At 53.1% G+C, this 16,608-nt stretch overlaps 3 protein-coding genes across 4 annotated transcripts in view; 2 read left to right on the top strand and 1 right to left on the bottom strand.

Moving 5' to 3' along the window:
• The first annotated feature begins 1,035 nt into the window (after positions 1-1,035).
• On the top strand, positions 1,036-3,934 carry Gchfr (GTP cyclohydrolase I feedback regulator). The gene is made up of 3 exons (XM_004623405.2): positions 1,036-1,188; positions 2,581-2,675; positions 3,597-3,934. The coding sequence occupies exons 1-3, from the start codon at positions 1,153-1,155 to the stop codon at positions 3,718-3,720; spliced, it is 255 nt and encodes an 84-aa protein (XP_004623462.1). The 5' UTR covers positions 1,036-1,152; the 3' UTR covers positions 3,721-3,934.
• A 151-nt stretch (positions 3,935-4,085) lies between these two features.
• Positions 4,086-16,608, bottom strand: part of Dnajc17 (DnaJ heat shock protein family (Hsp40) member C17) — a 63,259-nt gene continuing 50,736 nt past the window's right edge. The window contains exons 2-11 of one of the 2 annotated variants that reach the window (XM_004623404.2): positions 15,467-15,536; positions 15,154-15,212; positions 14,844-14,931; positions 12,668-12,753; positions 12,334-12,430; positions 11,729-11,772; positions 11,251-11,328; positions 10,627-10,707; positions 9,859-9,969; positions 4,086-4,266 (exon numbers count right to left, since the gene is read on the bottom strand). In XM_004623404.2, coding sequence (XP_004623461.1) covers positions 4,147-4,266; positions 9,859-9,969; positions 10,627-10,707; positions 11,251-11,328; positions 11,729-11,772; positions 12,334-12,430; positions 12,668-12,753; positions 14,844-14,931; positions 15,154-15,212; positions 15,467-15,536 — 834 coding nt within the window. In that variant the 3' untranslated portion in view covers positions 4,086-4,146. The remainder of the gene's footprint in view (positions 4,267-9,858; positions 9,970-10,626; positions 10,708-11,250; positions 11,329-11,728; positions 11,773-12,333; positions 12,431-12,667; positions 12,754-14,843; positions 14,932-15,153; positions 15,213-15,466; positions 15,537-16,608) is intronic. The other variant, XM_023711546.1, reaches the window with a different exon arrangement.
• On the top strand, positions 4,970-8,404 carry CUNH15orf62 (chromosome unknown C15orf62 homolog). Its single transcript, XM_023711564.1, has one exon. It carries the CDS (start codon positions 6,597-6,599, stop codon positions 7,122-7,124), a length of 528 nt encoding a protein of 175 aa, XP_023567332.1. The 5' UTR covers positions 4,970-6,596; the 3' UTR covers positions 7,125-8,404.

Genomic DNA, 16,608 nt, shown 5'->3' with positions numbered 1-16,608 from the left:
TCTTTTCCTCACTGATTTGTATGAATTCTTTATGGGAACATGGGCATGACTCTTCTGTCATTTTTCACAAGTTCTTTGCTGAGCATGACGAGCATTTTCCCCCTCTCACTAAATCATTAGACCAGTCCAGGGGAGAGGGCACGGTGGGAACCACAGAGGGTCCCTTTAGGACCAGGACTTCTACTTTCTTTGCAAGTCTAGCCTGTGAATACGCTTGAGGGAAAAACAAATGTTTCCTGGACCTGTGGGGATGAGGTTATGTAGCTATGTCCTTTTATTTTGCTTTTTAGGGAACCACTCCTACTGAGGCTGAGCTGTCAGATTTTGCTGCAGCCAGATGTGGGTGGGGACACTGGCCAGGAACTTGCTGCCCTTGCGGGTAGCTGGTGTGTGTGGGGGGAAGCTGTTCACCTGCCCCAAGTGTCGCCTTGTGACCTGCAATTGCGCCTGGCACGGGGGTGGCTGTGGCGGTGATGCATTCCTTCCTTGGAGTCCCTGCAGCCTGGCACGGAGCAGCGCTTGGCTCCCACAATTACTGTAGCACCTCAGAAACGCAAGGCCCAGCCCCTGGGAATTAGTCCCTGGGCCACTGCACTTTGCTCCAGGAGGGAATTTCAGCCCCGGCATTCAGGGGTAGCCACAAGCTTCCTGCCCCAGCCTGCGGGGCGCTTAAAGAATCTCTGGGAAACGTGTTCTGGAGAGGGGATGTGGGAATCCGCTAAAGGTGTCAGCATTCCTGGGCAGGTGGCTGCTGGCCTACCACCATCGCTCTCCACTCTCCCGTATGGAAACTGGCGGGGACCAGCAGGACTTGGAGGTGCTGCAGGAAGAGGGCGCGAGGTCAGTACGTGTCCAATCCTCTAAGATATCCCTGCCCTGCACACCCAGCCCCTAGTCACAGGACAGCTCAGCTGCACGGAGACCCAGAGACCGCAGCTGGCCCGGGGTCCAAGTTCGCTAAGAGGCGCGCAGGGGGCGGGGCCTGGAGCGACACAGCGCCTGCAGCTGATTGGCGGGCCGCAGGGGCGGCAAGGGGCGGGGTCGGTGCGGGGCAACCCAGCCGGAGTAACGGGACGCTCAGTGTGCCGCGGGTCCCAACAGCCCGAGGGGTCCGACGCCCAGGGGCGCAGGGGTGACGGTAGAAGGTGAGCCATGCCCTACCTGCTCATCAGCACCCAGATCCGCATGGTGAGTATCCGCCCCCGCCGCGAGGGCCCCAAGGGACCTGGGTGCTCCGGGCGGCGCTGGGCCGGATCTGGGAGACACGCCCCGCGCTGGGAGGCACCTAGGGACTGGGTGCAAGGAGGGACCTGTCCCACGACGCCCGGCAGTGGGGAGCCCAGGCCTCCCACGTGCTACACAGTGCCCTCCTGGAGCCGCTCCACGTGAAAGCCATACCTGAGGACGCAGGTATGGGAAGGACATGGAGCGGCGAAGGCGCTGCACGGCCTGTGGTGAGTACTGGCCACGTGCGGCCGCTGTGGGGTCCTGAGGCCCTCCCAGGGAGGGTCTGCCCCAGCCAGCTTGAAGGAAGGAGGGACCACAGCCAGGAGACCAGGTCTAGGTGTTTTCTTTGGAAAATGAAGGTGCTTGGGTGCTCCCCCCCACCCTCAGCATTAGGGTAATCCTCCCCACCTTCTGACGATGGGATGACCAGCAGAGGCTACCCAGTCCCCTTGGGACGAAGGAAAGCGCAGGTGGGCAAGTTTGCCCTGACGGGAACGGTCTGGGATCAATAATCTGCACTGTACAGTGGCTAACTATGGGTTCCTGGACCCCTTCCCAGCACACTTTTTCAACTTTGACATGCATATTTAGAAATATCTTGCTTTAATAATTCTTTTATTTACAATGTAGCTTACTGGTATATTACAGATTCCAAAAAATTCACTTGCTTAGCACCTACACATTTTGTTCATATTCAGAGTTCAGGAAACATAATTTTAAAACGTTCCTAACACTTCTGAAGGAACCCATTATACTCATGTCCCCAAGCCCATGTGACCCACCCGCTGCCCTTCCATGGTCTCCTGTGTCCGGCTTCTCTTCCTTCCTTGTTTTTGGGCTCCATCCACATTGCAGCAGGGATTGGTACTCATGCCTTGACTGCCACTTAGAGTATGCATTCTATTTATCCAGTCATCAAATGACAAACTTTTGTTTCCACCTTTTGGCTATTACAAATAAGACTGCTAATTAACATGTGAACAAGTTTTGGGTTTTCCTTTTTCTTGTTCTGAATTTAAATTCATTTGCCTGGGCACAAGCTTTTGTGTGAACCTGTGTGTTCATGTCTTTTGGTCTCCAGGTGATCTCAGTGCAGACATGGGGGAGGGGCCTGTGTGGGGTGCCATGCATGGTGCAGTGCCCCGCTCTGTGGGGGGTCAGGAAGACCCACACAGCGCGGCTGATCATTGATGAGCCCACCCCTTCCCAGCTTGGTCTCAGACTCCATGGCCCCTCACCTCTGCTTCCAGCCCTTACCTGGTTTGCCCAGGGATGGGAGGCAGCTGAGGCAGCAGAATGAGATCTTCTAGGACCCTGGCAACCAAGCAGGCAGCCACCTGGCTTACCTTGCAGGAGGTGGGCCCCACCATGGTGGGCGATGAGCACTCGGATCCGGAGCTGATGCAGCATCTGGGGGCCTCCAAGAGAAGTGTCCTGGGGAACAACTTGTAAGTAGGGGTGTCCTTCAGTACCTTCTCCCTGGGAGCTCCTTGTCCTGCATGTCCTTTGTTCATCAGTCAGCCTGGACCCTGTTACCTTTGCTTGAGGTGCTAGACTCTAGCTGGTCTCATCTGCAGCTCCTCCTCCCCAGTCAGAAAGCCCTCACTGGCTAGGGCTCCACATTGCTTGTGCCACCCTCTCAGCTCTAGAAACAGAAACAGCAGGATGCCTGGGCCCTGCTTCCAGTTCTGTTGTAGCCCACGGACTTGGCCACTTCCTCAGCTGCCCTTACCCCATCTTCACATCCAAACTAAGACGCCTGCTTCCTTTTCTGCCCATATCCCTCCTACCTAGCGGTGAAGGTTTGGGGTGGTCCTGGCCACACAGATTCTGGAATCTTGAGAGAAGAGCTGCCAGAATCGGTTTCAGTGCAAAGATCCATGCCCAGCCCTTTGGGTCATGGCTAAGGATCAGAAGCCAACATTACCCCTTGGCCAGGAGGCACCCCCACAACTTGCTTCACAGTCCTGCAGCACCAAGCATTGTCCATGCCAGGCAAGGGCCAGCCTTGTGGTTCCAGGACTGCAGGACAGCAGGGCAGCCAGAGGGGCCCAGATGCCAGGATGAAGAGCGCAGGGAGGGAAGGGCTGTGGACTACAGACTACCACGGGGTTACTGAAAGCTGCTAAAGTCTCTCTGTGTTCTAAGGTGTGAATGGCAATAAGACGACTATCTTTGTTAGGTTTAGGAGGAAAAAAAATCAACTAAAGCATTTGAAGTGCTTGATAGGAGGCAGCTCTGAATGTGCACTTAGCCTGCTATCCAGGAAGCACTTAGCAAACACCACTTGAGCTCTTGACCAGCCTAACTCCCGGACTTGTGTGACGCTTGCTCTGTGTTCCTTCACATGTCACCTGTTCTCTTTGCAGCTGTGAATACTATGTCAACGACCCGCCTCGCATAGTCTTGGACAAGCTGGAGCGCAGGGGCTTCCGCGTGTTGAGCATGACAGGTGTGGGCCAGACCCTGGTGTGGTGCCTGCATAAGGAGTGACCTTCTCATGCTAGAAGGGGCACCTGCTTCACTGACTGCCTGCTCTCTTGTCCATATTGTCATCTTCAGCCAAGCATGGATGGGTAGGGTTGGCCTTGCCCTGGTCAGGGGTGGGGGTGGGGCTGGGCCAAGTGTTACATCATCCCCAGCTGCAGGCTGCCCAGCCAGAGCTTGCAGTCCAGAGGAGGACAGCCCAGGAGGGGTGGGCAGATGCTGTGTGGCCTATCCACGCCAATAAAAGGCTCTGATGAGTGGTTGCTCTGCCTGGCAGTGACTCATGACTCAAATTCCTGGGGGGTCTGCCCCGCCCAGAGAAGGAGCCCAGTGCTATACACCTAGGCATGGGACAGTGGTAGACCTTTTTTAAAAAGTTTATTGGAACTGGTTAAGAAAAAGGCTATGGGGAGGGAGGGTAGGAGTCTGAGGCTACGTGGGCTGCCCCTCGTCCTCCTGTTGCATTTGGGCGATCAGTTGTTGGCGCTCAGCTGCCTGGCGCATGCGCATCATGACGAGGCTCTCATAGTCCCTCTCGGACAGCACTGAACCCTGGAAGACAGAAGGGACAGGGAGATGTCAGAGGCATCAGGGCACAGTCCCACAGGCTCCAGACTCAGAGCATGGGGCCTGGGCAGAGCTGCAGTCCAAGAGTCGTGAAGGGAAGAAGACAAGAAAGGAAGGGCCTGGAAACACCCTTCCAGAGCTCCAACTCATCTGTGTGCTTTCAAAGACAGCAGGTCCTGCTCCCCAGACCTGGCTTCCTCTGCCAGCTGCCTCCTACCCAGGACTGCTACATCCAGTCAGCTCTGGTTCATCTCTCTGGCAAATTACTTCCCCATGTATGGCCAGGTTGTCGTCTTTCTGCCCTCTCAGTCCATTACACAACACTCCTTCCCTCCAATCCACACCTGCCTCGCGGGCTTCCAGTGGAAGGAGTCCTGCTGGGCACAGAGCACCATTCCCTCCTCACTGCCCACCTTCCTGTGCCCAAAGGGTCTGGTCTAAGGACATAGGGTGGAACCCTACATGCGACACAGCCTCAAACAGCTCGCTTTAGATGGCAGGAGAGCACACAGGAGGCTACCTTGTCCCTAAACATACACAGCACTCAGAAGGCAGGGCCCATAGTTTCTTTTATGGTCTTACCAGAACAGTGTGGAATGAAAGAGCTATATTTTAATAATCAAAAGAATAATAAATGGGGCTAGGGAGATGGCTTAGTGGAATAAGTGCTTCCCTGGCAAGTGCAAGGGCCTGAGTTCAATCCCCAGTTTCACAAAACAAACAAACAAAAAAAAAACAATAAACAAGCAGCTCAGTGGGCCAGTGCTGTGGGGTGGAGAAGCAGCTTGTTGTGGAGCCCTGGGCCACCAACCCCATGCCCTGATGAGGTCTGCAGTACAAATCAGATCACATTCTCCCTTGCTGGGAGACCACTGTGGGGTCCACCCTCTGCTCAAATGTGCAGCACATACAAGGTGCAGATGCTGTGGCCTGGCTAGTATGGAACTGTGCACGCTGTGGGACAGGCCAGGAGGAGAGCTGGATGGTCAGTGACCCGGGGAACAGGAGGAGAGTGGCTGGAGTTAAGCTGCCAGACCCTGGCTAACTGGTTCCCTGTGCCCCAGAGCAAGGGGCACAGAGAAACAGGAAGTACTACTCAGCCCTGCCCAGCCTGTCCCCTCACACAGCTTGGGCTGCCTGCTCCCAGCCAGACCTGTAGGGCACCAACAATTCATGGCAGCACCACTGGGCCCAGCCCTTCTGCAGAACAGGGGCCCAAGGAGGTCCCACTGTGAAGGTGAAGGATGGGAGCAACAGGCACTGCTGTCCTCCCAGGAGGCCCTCAGGGTGAGGAGGGAGGAGGAGGAAACCTAGCAGCCAGACTGGCTGTCAGGCTGTGGGGAGGGCAGTGCTCCCTTCCCCAAATTACTGCTGCAGTCACCCTTGGCATGGCCTGGCCCAGCCCTGGGAGGAGCTGAGCCCTTTACAGGCTGCTTCCTGTTAACACACCCTCGGCTTCCTTCCCCCCATTCCTGCAGATTCTGCTAATGAGGGCCTGTCACCAGGCCCCAGGACTGAGTCATCTACCCCAGTGACAGGCATCTCACTCTCCTGGGCTACTCCCAGACACACTGGGGGCTGGGGTGAGGGTGGTGGGGCTATGGTGAGACAGGAAGTAGCACGGTGACACAACCCAGGCTGCCCCCTAGACCAGTCTCAAGAGGAATCTGAAGCTCCCCATAGGCCTGGGTGTTGGTCACGGCTGCCCAGATCCTGCCTGCGGATGCTACAATTACCTCAGAGCATGAAACCCGGCTTCCCACCTGACTGAGTCAGCTGAAAACAAAACACTGCCACTGCCACACTGGCACAAACAGCCAAGCCACTAATCAGAGCCCTACAGCCACCAGCAGAGAAGACACAGTTCTCCACTGGCCCAGAGACGGCGGTGCCCACAGCAGCTAGAGGGAGAGCCCGGCGCATCTGCCTCCTGCCTGCGGAAGGAGCCCATGAGGATCATCCTCTGCCACCTGGCCGCCCTTGCCCCGGCTCAGTAAGTGCTCTGTTCTGGCTGGGGTTTTTCCACTGCACTATCAGGTAACCAGGCCACTCCTGTTCCTGTGGGACCTTTTGCTGCCAGAACTCCCAGCTCTGCTGTCCTGGACAAAGAGCACTCCTTGCTGGGCCTTCTGTCACCATACAAGACGCTAGCCAGAGGACCATGCTAAGCAGAAACCCAGGCCTCTGCTTCTAGTGCAACCAGGCTGTCCCTCACTCTTGGCTTTTGCCACCCAGTGGGGACCAGATGGTCACTAGCTGCTGTTGAGTGCCTGACTACTGGGCTTCTGAGGCATCTGCTGGTTCCCCTGGGTCCAATGGAGACCTGGCGGAAAGGCTCCTTCCGCAATGCCTCCTTCCTCAAGCGGCTGACCCTGGGGCGGCCACGGCGACTCCGGCGACAAGGCAGTGTGCTTAGCCAAGCCAGCACTGCTGGTGGTGATCACGAAGAGTACAGCAACCGAGAGGTCATCCGGGAACTTCAAGGGAGGCCAGATGGACGGCGCCTGCCCTTGTGGGGTGATGAGCAGCCCCGGGCCACCTTACTAGCCCCACCTAAGCCTCCTCGCCTCTACCGAGAGAGCTCCAGCTGCCCCAACATCCTGGAGGCCCCCACCACCTATGCTGCTGCCTACTCAGCCACCCTGCCCTCGGCAATCTCCCTCACGGGCACCCTCCACCAATCCTCAGAGGAGGAACTTTCAGACACTGCCCCCTTCCAGAGGACACCTGCTCCGGACCTCAGTGACCCTTTCTTCTCCTTCAAGGTGGACCTGGGGATTTCGCTTCTTGAGGAGGTTCTACAGATGCTAAGGGAGCAGTTCCCCAGCGAGCTTAGCTTCTGAGGGGTGAGCAGGGCAGTGCTGGACCCTGGTGACCCTGAGGAGGCAGGTAGAGTTGTACAACAAGGAAAAAGCAAGGGTTCTTCCTGCTTTCCAAGATACATCAGAATGAAAAGAAAGGCCAGTGGGAATGCTGGGGTTTATTTTCTCGCAGGAACCCTGAAGGAAGCTGCTGAAGCCAGGAAGGAGAGGCCACACCCGGTAACTACAGAAGTCAGCACAGTGACAAGTTGGCACAGGGGCGAGTCACAGTGAGGACACCAACTAGGCAGAATGGACACTGCCCTGCAGCACCCTCCTCTGAAGCCAGTCAGCAGAGAGGTCACAGGACACATCTGGGCAAAAGTCCAGAGGGCTTGGGGGCAGTGGGGAGGCCTGAGAAGAGGGGAAATAGGCTTGACTTTGTCTAATTTGGTGGCCACTTGCTACATGTGGCTGTTTAAGTATATTAAAGTAAAACTGCAAATTCAGTTTCTGGCTATACAAGCTGCACTGTACCTGGTTAATGGTACAACACTGGGAAACACAAGCAAGAACACAGACAGCTGGCTGGCTAGATGCTGGCCTGGAGCCATCCATGTGTGGGGTGGGCAGGGAAGGCAAAAGCAAAAGGGGCTGCAGGAACAAGAACAGGCTGATAGCAGGAGAGGTAGGTAGAGACACAAGAGCGAAAGGCAGGAGGAGCAAGACCAGAGGAATCGCTAATAGGAAAGAAGACATAAGAGTCAGCCTGTCACTATAGCTGTCTGGAGCAATCCCTAGGCCCGAGAGAGGGTATGTCAGCCAAAGGCACCAATGCAGATTGCAAAGGGGTGCTTTAGGATCCCCAGGATTATCAGCTATGGCAGTGTTTGGCAAATGCTGCAGAAACCATAGCAGGTATCTTTGCTAGAAGACAGGAGGACTGGATCAGGGTGAATACTAAACGATGAAGAAGCGTTATCTAGGCCTCAGAATCTTCCACCAAGCATGAGGTGCTCTGCCTTGGCCAAACCCCTGACAATGGGACTGCCAGGCAAGCCAGGCCCACTGGCCCAGGCCACCAGCTGTGCTACTATCTCACCCTGTGGCCTGTCAGAGACCTGAAGGCAGAGCTCAGCAGCTCTCAGCCAGGCCATAGGGGAGAGAAGTTCTGACATCTGCTGCCTCCACAACCCAAATCGTTAGCCTTGTTCTTTCTAGCCTTGTTCTTTCCTCCTCTTGTGTGGCGGTGCCGAGCTATAATGTCCCTCTGTGCATACAAGAGTAATACAGTTCTTGGGGCCAGGGAGATAGCTCAGTGGAATAAGTGCTTGCCTGGCAAGTATAAGGTCCTGAGTTCAATCCCTTGTTTCAACAAAAAAAAAAAAAAAAAAAAAAAAAAGTAATAAAGTTTTTATTTTATTTTATTTATTTATATGTGTGTGTGTGTGTGTGTGTGTGTGTGTGTGTGTGTGGCCAGCTCAGCCCACCAGGGGGTGGGGCTGGCTGGCATGTGGTGCTGGGGGACTGAACCGTGGTCCCTGTGCTTTGCTAAGCTTGTTCTAAGTAGGTGCTTTAGACCACTGAGCCATCTCACCAGCCCAGTAATAAAGTTCTTTCCACCACAGCCTGTGGAGCGTTACTTGGGGTTGTGAAGTTCTGGGACTTGAAGGTAGGGAAATGATGTTGCTTTTGCACCAGAGTCCTGAGCTGGGCTCAGCCCACTTTATATTTCTCCTCTGTTCTGGGTGTAGCTTCTTGCCCAAAGCAGGTGAAGGGATGGACGGTGAGCACAGCTCCTAACCTAGTGTGGGGCTGTGGCTCACTCCACAGGCACCTGTAATGTCTCAGAGACACTAAGAGCCAGGCTGTTGGCTCTTGCCCCAAACTAGTCTGTCCCACCAAGGAAGGGTCAGGTGTGGCCAACAGTCCTGCAACCCCAGCCTCTGCACTGAAGTTAAAAAACACCATGGCCTTGGGAGGCGGGGTGAACACAAGCCTTCTGGAGCCCCGAGGACTGACAGCCAGCATGGGGCGAGCATCTGGAAAGCTGCACACCTTGAGTGAGGTGCCTGGGCTCGCAAGCAGTGCCCCAGCAAGGGGCCAGTGTTCTTTCTAGAGGGGCTGTTGCCCTTTCACAGTCAGTTACTGTCTGGGGAGCTACAGACATCCTGGAAAACTGATGAGCTGGAGAAGGAAACAGCTGCCCTCGGCAGTGGTCTCCTCCCTCAGCACTAGGTCATCTAAGCTCCAAATGCTTCACACTACAACCAAGCAACCTGCGGGCCCTCGGGGTAAGAGTGAGCCCCAACAGGAGATGGATGTGGAAGGAAATCAGGGGCTAAGAGCGCTCCGTTAGGCTGGGCATACAGTTCAGTGACACAGCATGCATGAAGCTCTAGGCTTGATCCACAGCACAAAAAACTACAGTGCAGAGGGTAAGATCCCTCTGGCTCTCAGAGAGGAAAGTGGATCAACAAGGAATTACAGCCCTCCTTCTCAAGCTGGTGAACCTGCAGATTTCTTTTTTGGGGGGCCGCTCAGAATGCCTTCAGGGCAGGTCTGGTTTGGCTTGAGGATGAGGGGATCCAACCACAGCATCCTGAGCCTGACTGCTTTGTTTCAGCTTAAACACCTGAACTAATGGGCAGGCCCCCATGCAGACTGCATTCTACTCCCACTGACCTGACTTGGGAGAAAAGGGACCTGAGGCACAAGTATGGGAGAAAGGCCTTGAGCCTAAGCAGGCCTAGCTGGGTGAGGCCGGGCTCCTTACCTTTGACAGTACTGGGTGGCTGGGGCCAACCATGCCCTGGGGCTGTCCCTCCAACCAGGAAATCTTCAGAGGGTTATTCACCAGGCCTACTTCATTCTGGAAAGCCAGCTCCTGTCAAATGGAACACCCAGTCTTGGTGCCATGCATGCAGATCACCTGCAAGGGGGCCCTCTGAACTCACAGAGAGGACAGAACCAGCATTTTAGCTCTGCAAGCAGAGCTGGGCAACCTCAGCAACCTAAAAATGCTGGTGGGCCAAAACTCTGACCCTTCTTATGGAAGGCTGCTGGGGATATGCTTTTTTTTTTTAAAAAATATTTATTTATTTTAAATATTTATTTATTTATTTATTTATTTGTGTGTGTGTGTGTGTGTGTGTGGCCAGCTCAGCTCACCAGGGGGCGGGGCTGGCTGGCATGTGGTGCTGGGGGATTGAACCGCAGTCCCTGTGCTTTGTTTAGCTTAGTTTGTTCTAAGTAGGTGCCTTAGACCACTGAGCCATCTCACCAGCCCTGGGATATGCTTTTTGATTTAACTAAGCAAAAACCCAGGGCTCAAAACTCAGAGATGTAGGGTGGAAAGTGATGAGCCAGCCAGAAAAAATTAAAAGATCATTCTCCCAACACTCTGGAGTTGGGGTGCTTTTGAATAAGCTTTCATTTTGAGCCAGCCCAGAGACTCCTGAGTGTGGATCACCAACGCCAAACACCCACAAAATTGGATCCCCACCCTTCGGTGGTTCCTAAGCCCCATGCAGGCAGCACTCACCGCAGCTTTGACAGTAGCGAACTCCACCAGGGCAGTGCCTGCCTTTTTACTGGAAAGCACCAGGTTGAGAACCTCGCCATACTGTGGAGATAAGGAGGTTCCAGTAGCTGAGCTGTTGGCAGGGACCAGCTTGTGCCAGAGACCAACAAGGGCTGCCCTGAGGCCCACTGATACATTTTTCAGACTGGGAATAACCTTATTACTAGGAGCCCAGAGAAGCAAGATCAGAGGTAGGATAGAAAAGTTTATTTCAGGGATGCAGGACTGCGAAGTGGGGAGGAGCAAAGGCCTACAACTCAGGCTGCCATAATGGCACTGCTCTCTTCCTCTCTGTGCTGTCATCTCAGCTCACAACTCTGCCAAACCTCAGGACTCTTCCTGCCCTGCACTCCCCATAATATCTCTACCTACTTTTTCTTTTGTACTGTCTCATAGACCATGGGGCAGCCTAGAAACCTGTCTTCAGGCACAGTCCTTGTGTCACCCATGTTGCCACGTTCCTCCACCAGCTAGGTCTCTCCTTTACTGCCTAGTGCAGCCTTCACCTTAGAAGCAGAGGGCTTGCCTGAGTGTGCTGGGAGACAGGAGGTGGGTCTGGCACAAAAGGGTGCCCTCTCTACTGACCTTTTGTAAAAGCTGCAGGAGGACATCTTTGGAGTAGCCACCTTGGGACTCATCCTCCTTCTTGCACTTCCATTTTAGCTGAAAGACAGAGTCATCAAGCACTGAGGTTTGGCACCATCAGAGCCTACATCTGAGCTCAGTGGTGTAGAGGAGGCCCTCCTAGGCTCCATGCACCTGTCATCTAGGGAGTACCACCAAAACCAAGTTTTCCTCACAAAAACCAAGAGGCAAGGCAGTCAGCTCCCTCTCAGTGATGCTTCTTACCCTGTAAGATACTCTCTCTAGAGGATTTGGGGGGGACACTCTGTCCTACACCCACCAAGGCTGGAGCCATCATGGCTAGCACTGAAAAGCAGCCTGGTCTCCAGTGGCTGGAGGATGGCAAGGATGTGGTAGTGGTGCCAGCCTGCTCAGACACCCTGTGTCCCACCAGAAGCCCACCTGCCCCTGCTGACAGAGGTTCTTTGAAGAGACTCACCTTTAGCTTGGGAGTTCCTCTGCCTTCAGTATTTTCCACCTTTCCTGGAAATATTGGCAAAAGAAAAAAGAGAAAATGTGAAGCACCCATAGGAGAGGTGGACCAAAGCCAGAGTGACTAGATAAGGTCACCCCTGACCTAGGGTAACACCTGTCCTGCCATGACGAGGGACTGGTGGGGAAAGTGATACAGTCCTGCCCCATACCCAGGGTGGCCTGCCCACCCACCTTCTGAAGGTCACCTGTAGCTCTCTCCAAATGCAGAGTCATGAAAGCCTTCTGGGGCAGAAGCTAGAGCCACAGACCACATAGTTCCACTGAAGCAAGTACCCTGGACCTTTCCCCTGCTCATCTGCTCCAAAAGAGAAAAACTCTGCTTGGGACCAAGACCAACTAAATAGCCGGGAGGTTCCAGAACAGTAAAAGCACACAGTTCCCCAAGAACGAGTAAGAAGGGACCAGCAGAGTGTGTTTGAAAAGGGATCATGGGGTGTCTGCAAGGTTCTTGTAGGTGGAAGCCTCCACAGCCATCCAATGGAACAGTCATTGTGGCCACTCTGGCCAAGATGGAGCTGCCTGGGGGACTGGAGAGCACAGTGCCCTCACCTCTCAGTCTCTGCTCACGGTCCTGGCGTAACTGCTCCTGGATCAGCCTCTGCTGCTCCTCCAGCTGCCGGGAACCTTCTTCTCGTAGGCGTGCAATCTATAGAGGGAGGGGTGGAGGGGTGCCAATTCTTTGCCAATCCAATTCCAGGTTTGATCACCTGGTAAAGATCCCTGGGAAGCTCCACTTACAAGCAAGTACTCAGCAACCTGCAGGTGGGGCAAATCACCTAGCTCCCACAGAAAGGGGAGCACAAGCCCTCCCCATCACATATCACCCCTGCCCCCATCCCTCCTCCTGTTGCTACTGCAGGTGGTGCTCAGGCCGGGCGCTAACCTCCTCCTCCAGTGTCCTGGTGCTCCGGCTCTCCTCCTCCTCCTCACTCCCCTGGGTCTGTGCCTGCCGCTCCCGGGCCTCCAGGTCTAGGCACAAGGGTTATGTGACCCACTTGCTGGTTTGTGCAGTCTCTGCATGGTGCCAGCTCATCCCAGCTCTGGCTACTTCCCCAAAGTCTCCAACAGGACGCAGACATACAGTATCTGGTGCACCATGCACCCTGCCATAAGCCTCCAAGTTACTTTCTTGAGAAAGGTCAGAGCACAGAAGAAAGACGGGCTCCAGCCAGGTGGCCAGGGGTCTCAAGAGTTAAAACAGCTCACACTGACCAAGCTGGTTCTTTCCACACACATACAGAGCAGGTGCGGGTGGGTGCTTATGTCAGCAGCCCAGGGCTGTGTGTCAGGGATGCCCGTGGGTGGAGTGCTGGCCTCTGCTCCTTGTGGTTTGGCACCACGGCCTGAGCTGGGGCTTTGTCTTGTGTTGATTCATGTTGGACCACTAAGCTCCAGTTCTCACTGTCTCTCCTGCTGTCCCACCCCCAGTCCAGCTCTCCATTACCAAGTCTTACAGTGGACTGACTATGGAGACTCCCCTAGAGGTGGCAGGGAGTACAGAGCATCACCCCTGCTCTGTGTCCTCACCTTCCTCCCCAGGAAACCTGCCAGGGCCCTGTGCCAGGCCAGCTACTGTGACAAACAGTTCTCTCAGGCCTTGGACTCTGCTTTCCTTTCTGCATACTTTTTTCACCTACACTCACCTACAACCTCTTTTTTTTTTTTTTTTTTTTTTCCCATACTAGGAAATAAACCCAGGGCCTTGCACATGCTAGGCAAGTGCTCTACAAGTTATGCTCACAGCCCACCCTCTTTTTCTGGGTAAAGAACTGACTGCATTAGAATGGTGCAGGCATTTATCAAAATATGTGCACATGGAACAGGCAGGAAGGAGAAAATATGGAGTAGAGAATGCCTGTACCAATCTTACTGGGGGGATGCAAGTGTTTTAAAATTGATTCATCATCACAGTGGCACCTGCTAATTTTTAAAAATCACTGATCTTTACACTTAAGACTTTGTCAGGCATAGTGATATATGCCTACAAGCCTAGCATTCAGGAAGCTTCGGCTGGAGGACCACTGTGAGTGTGAGGCCAGTCTGGGCTACACAGTAAGACCCTACCAAAAAAGAAAGAAACCAGGTGTGGTGGGGCATGACTGTACTCCCAGCATTAGGAGGCTGATGCAGGAGGACTGCCACGAGTTCAAGGCCAGTATGGGCTGCATAAGCAAGTTCAAGGCCACCCTGAACTACATGGTGAGCCCTTGTCTCAAACAGATAGACAGGAGAAAAGGAAAAGAAAAAAAGAAAGAAAGAAAAAAGAAAAGAAAAAGTCTGAGCTGTTGTTGCATAACTATAAACCCAACACTTCTGGAGGCTGAGGCCAAGGACTATAGGGACTGGGGTATAGCTCAATGTGAAGGCCGTTAGTTCAATCCCAAGGACCACAAAGAAGAAAAAGGAAAAGAAAAGAAAGCTGGGCATAATGACACACATCTGTAATCCCAGCATTCGGGAGGCTGGGGTAGGAGAGTCATCCCAAACTCAAGGCTAGACCTGGGATACATAGTGAGTTTAAGGTCAGACAAAACTATATAGTGTATTTGTTGAAACTGTACTTCCAATTTGATTTGAAACTGTCTCATTGCTATCTGTTTATCAATAAAACTTTGAAAAAAAAAAAACTATATAGTGAGACCCTGTCTCGGGGCAGGGGGAGGGAGGGAGGGAGGGAGCGAGAGAGAAAGAGAGAGAGAGAGACAGATCAACCGACCAACTGACCGACCGACCAGACAGATGAACATATAGACAAAAGCAAGCAAGCCTGGATCTCTTGGGATCCTGTAGAGAGAGGCTATACTAGCTCTGGGCTAGGATGAGGCTGGAATGAATGGCAGAGACCTGGCCTGACACAGGAAATAAGAACATCAGTTCTCATATTTTATGAGCTTAAATCCCAGCCCCAAAAATTTCGTAAACTTTAATAATAAATTAGTAATCACTATTATTCCTAAGAGTGTTTTACCTCAACTAAAAGGCTTTGAATAGCTGGAAGTGACGTTCCAGGAAGACAAGGAGGGAGAAAAGCTAAGCACCACTTGGAGCTATTCACCTACCAAGCTTCACTCTTTTTCTTCTCTCATCAAGTTTCTGGGTCCTTGCTGCTGCCTGCTTCTTGGCTTTCCTGACTTTGTCATATGCAGCCTAGCAGGACAAAGGAACACAGAGCAGTAAGTTGGCCAGAGAAAAGGACACAGCCCCAGGAGTTTCCTGACCCCTGACTTCCAGCCCAGAGCCATCCAGGCAGCAGCCTTGTGACTGGGCCTCCAAGGCTTGGACAGCAAGGCCTGAGGCCAGAGGATGGATGCTGATGGCAGCAGTGGTCTCTGTCCACTGGGGACAGTCACGGAAGGAGGAGGCACTCACCCTGGCTGCAGCATCGGTCAGCACTGCCAAGGCCTGAGAAAGCTGGTGGAAGAGTTCAGCTAAACCAAAAAAAAAAAAGGAAGTTAGATTTGGTGTCAGTGTGCTTCCTCAGAAAAGCATTCCGAAGCAGCCACGGGTGGGTAGAAGAGCTGGAATTGGTGGATGCCAGGCCAGCATGAACAGGTGAGAGCACAAGTGACTCACTGTAAGGCCCTGGGTGCCTGCTTAGAGCAGGCCTCACACATGGGGCTTACAGTGGAAAAACACACATCAAGTGAGTGGGGATTTCCTCTTAGCGCCCTCTGAACCTTACCTGCTCTGGGATTATCTGGATTTTTGTCTGGGTGGCAGGAGAGGGCCTTCTGTCTGTATGCCTTCTTTACCTGGAAGAGTCAGAAGACAATGTCATTTGTCCCCACTCTAGGGACGAACAGGGAAACCTGATGTCCACCTGAGAGACTGCTGACCCCTCTTCAAACCCGCATGCAGGTTTGCAAGAGAGGGGGCAAAGGCTGTGCAGGGAGCCAGCCCCTGAACCCAGCAGAGAAGCTGGGCCTACTTCATACAGATGCTCAATCTCACCACCGCCGATGTCAAAGGGCTTCCAGCAGGCGCAGGAATATAGTGTCCTGGTCTCTCTACAGCCACCTGCAAGCAGCTACTCTTCACACAGTGCTTTTAAACCAATGATTGAGCCACTGTACACCCAGAGCCCCTTTTTGTAGTTTTTATTTTGAGAGTCTTGGTAAATTGCCCAGGCAAAGCTTGAATTTACAATCCTCCTGCCTCAGGCTCCCAGAAAGCTTGGGTTACAGTTATGTACCACCATAGCCAGCAATTTACTCACACTGGGTGGATATGAAAACTGTGGAAGACTTTCTGGAAGAAAACTTTGCCGGGGCCAGGGAGATGGCTCAGTGGAATAAGCACTTCCCTGGCAAGCACAAGGGCCTGAGTTCAATCCCCGGTTCCGAAAAAAAAAAAAAAGAAAGAAAACTTTGGCATCAAATTTTAAAACATTCTTCCCTATGTGGTACAGGTCTATAATCCCAGGTACTTCAGGGACTCAAGTAGGAGTATCACAAGCTCGAGGCCAACCTGGGCAACCTGGCAAAACCCTGTCTCAAAATGAATTTTTTTTTTCAAAATGAAATTTTAAAAGTATTGGGGATGTAATTCAGTGATAGAGAGTCTGCCCCACTTGTGCAAGGCCCTAGCTTTGATCCCCAGTGACACATACAGACACGCAGACACACACAAAATTTTCTTTTGACTCAGCCCTAGAAATCTGCACTTAAAATATATACCAACATAAATATACAAGCATGTGCATTCCAACACTGTTTATCCTATGTGCCTGCTGGGGCCAGCTGCGTATCCACCAACAGACTTATTAAAAAGATGATACACCCAAGTCTGTATAATGACTGAGGAAAATCTCTGGGATAATGTGAA

This window comes from Octodon degus, unplaced genomic scaffold, assembly GCF_000260255.1.
Source record: "Octodon degus isolate 3935 unplaced genomic scaffold, OctDeg1.0 scaffold00002, whole genome shotgun sequence".
NCBI lineage: Eukaryota > Metazoa > Chordata > Mammalia > Rodentia > Octodontidae > Octodon > Octodon degus.
Note: the sequence above shows the minus strand (reverse complement) of the source record. Positions and strands in the feature narration are given on the sequence as shown.

What these genes read in the sequence shown, in the direction of transcription:
- Gchfr (XM_004623405.2), top strand. Translation starts at nt 1,153, where the DNA reads ATGCCCTACCTGCTCATCAGCACCCAGATCCGCATG. An exon ending in TCAGCACCCAGATCCGCATG is followed by an intron (nt 1,189 to 2,580) that starts GTGAGTATCCGC and finishes CTTACCTTGCAG; the next exon opens with GAGGTGGGCCCCACCATGGT. An exon ending in AGTGTCCTGGGGAACAACTT is followed by an intron (nt 2,676 to 3,596) that starts GTAAGTAGGGGT and finishes TTCTCTTTGCAG; the next exon opens with CTGTGAATACTATGTCAACG.
- CUNH15orf62 (XM_023711564.1), top strand. Translation starts at nt 6,597, where the DNA reads ATGGAGACCTGGCGGAAAGGCTCCTTCCGCAATGCCTCCTTCCTCAAG.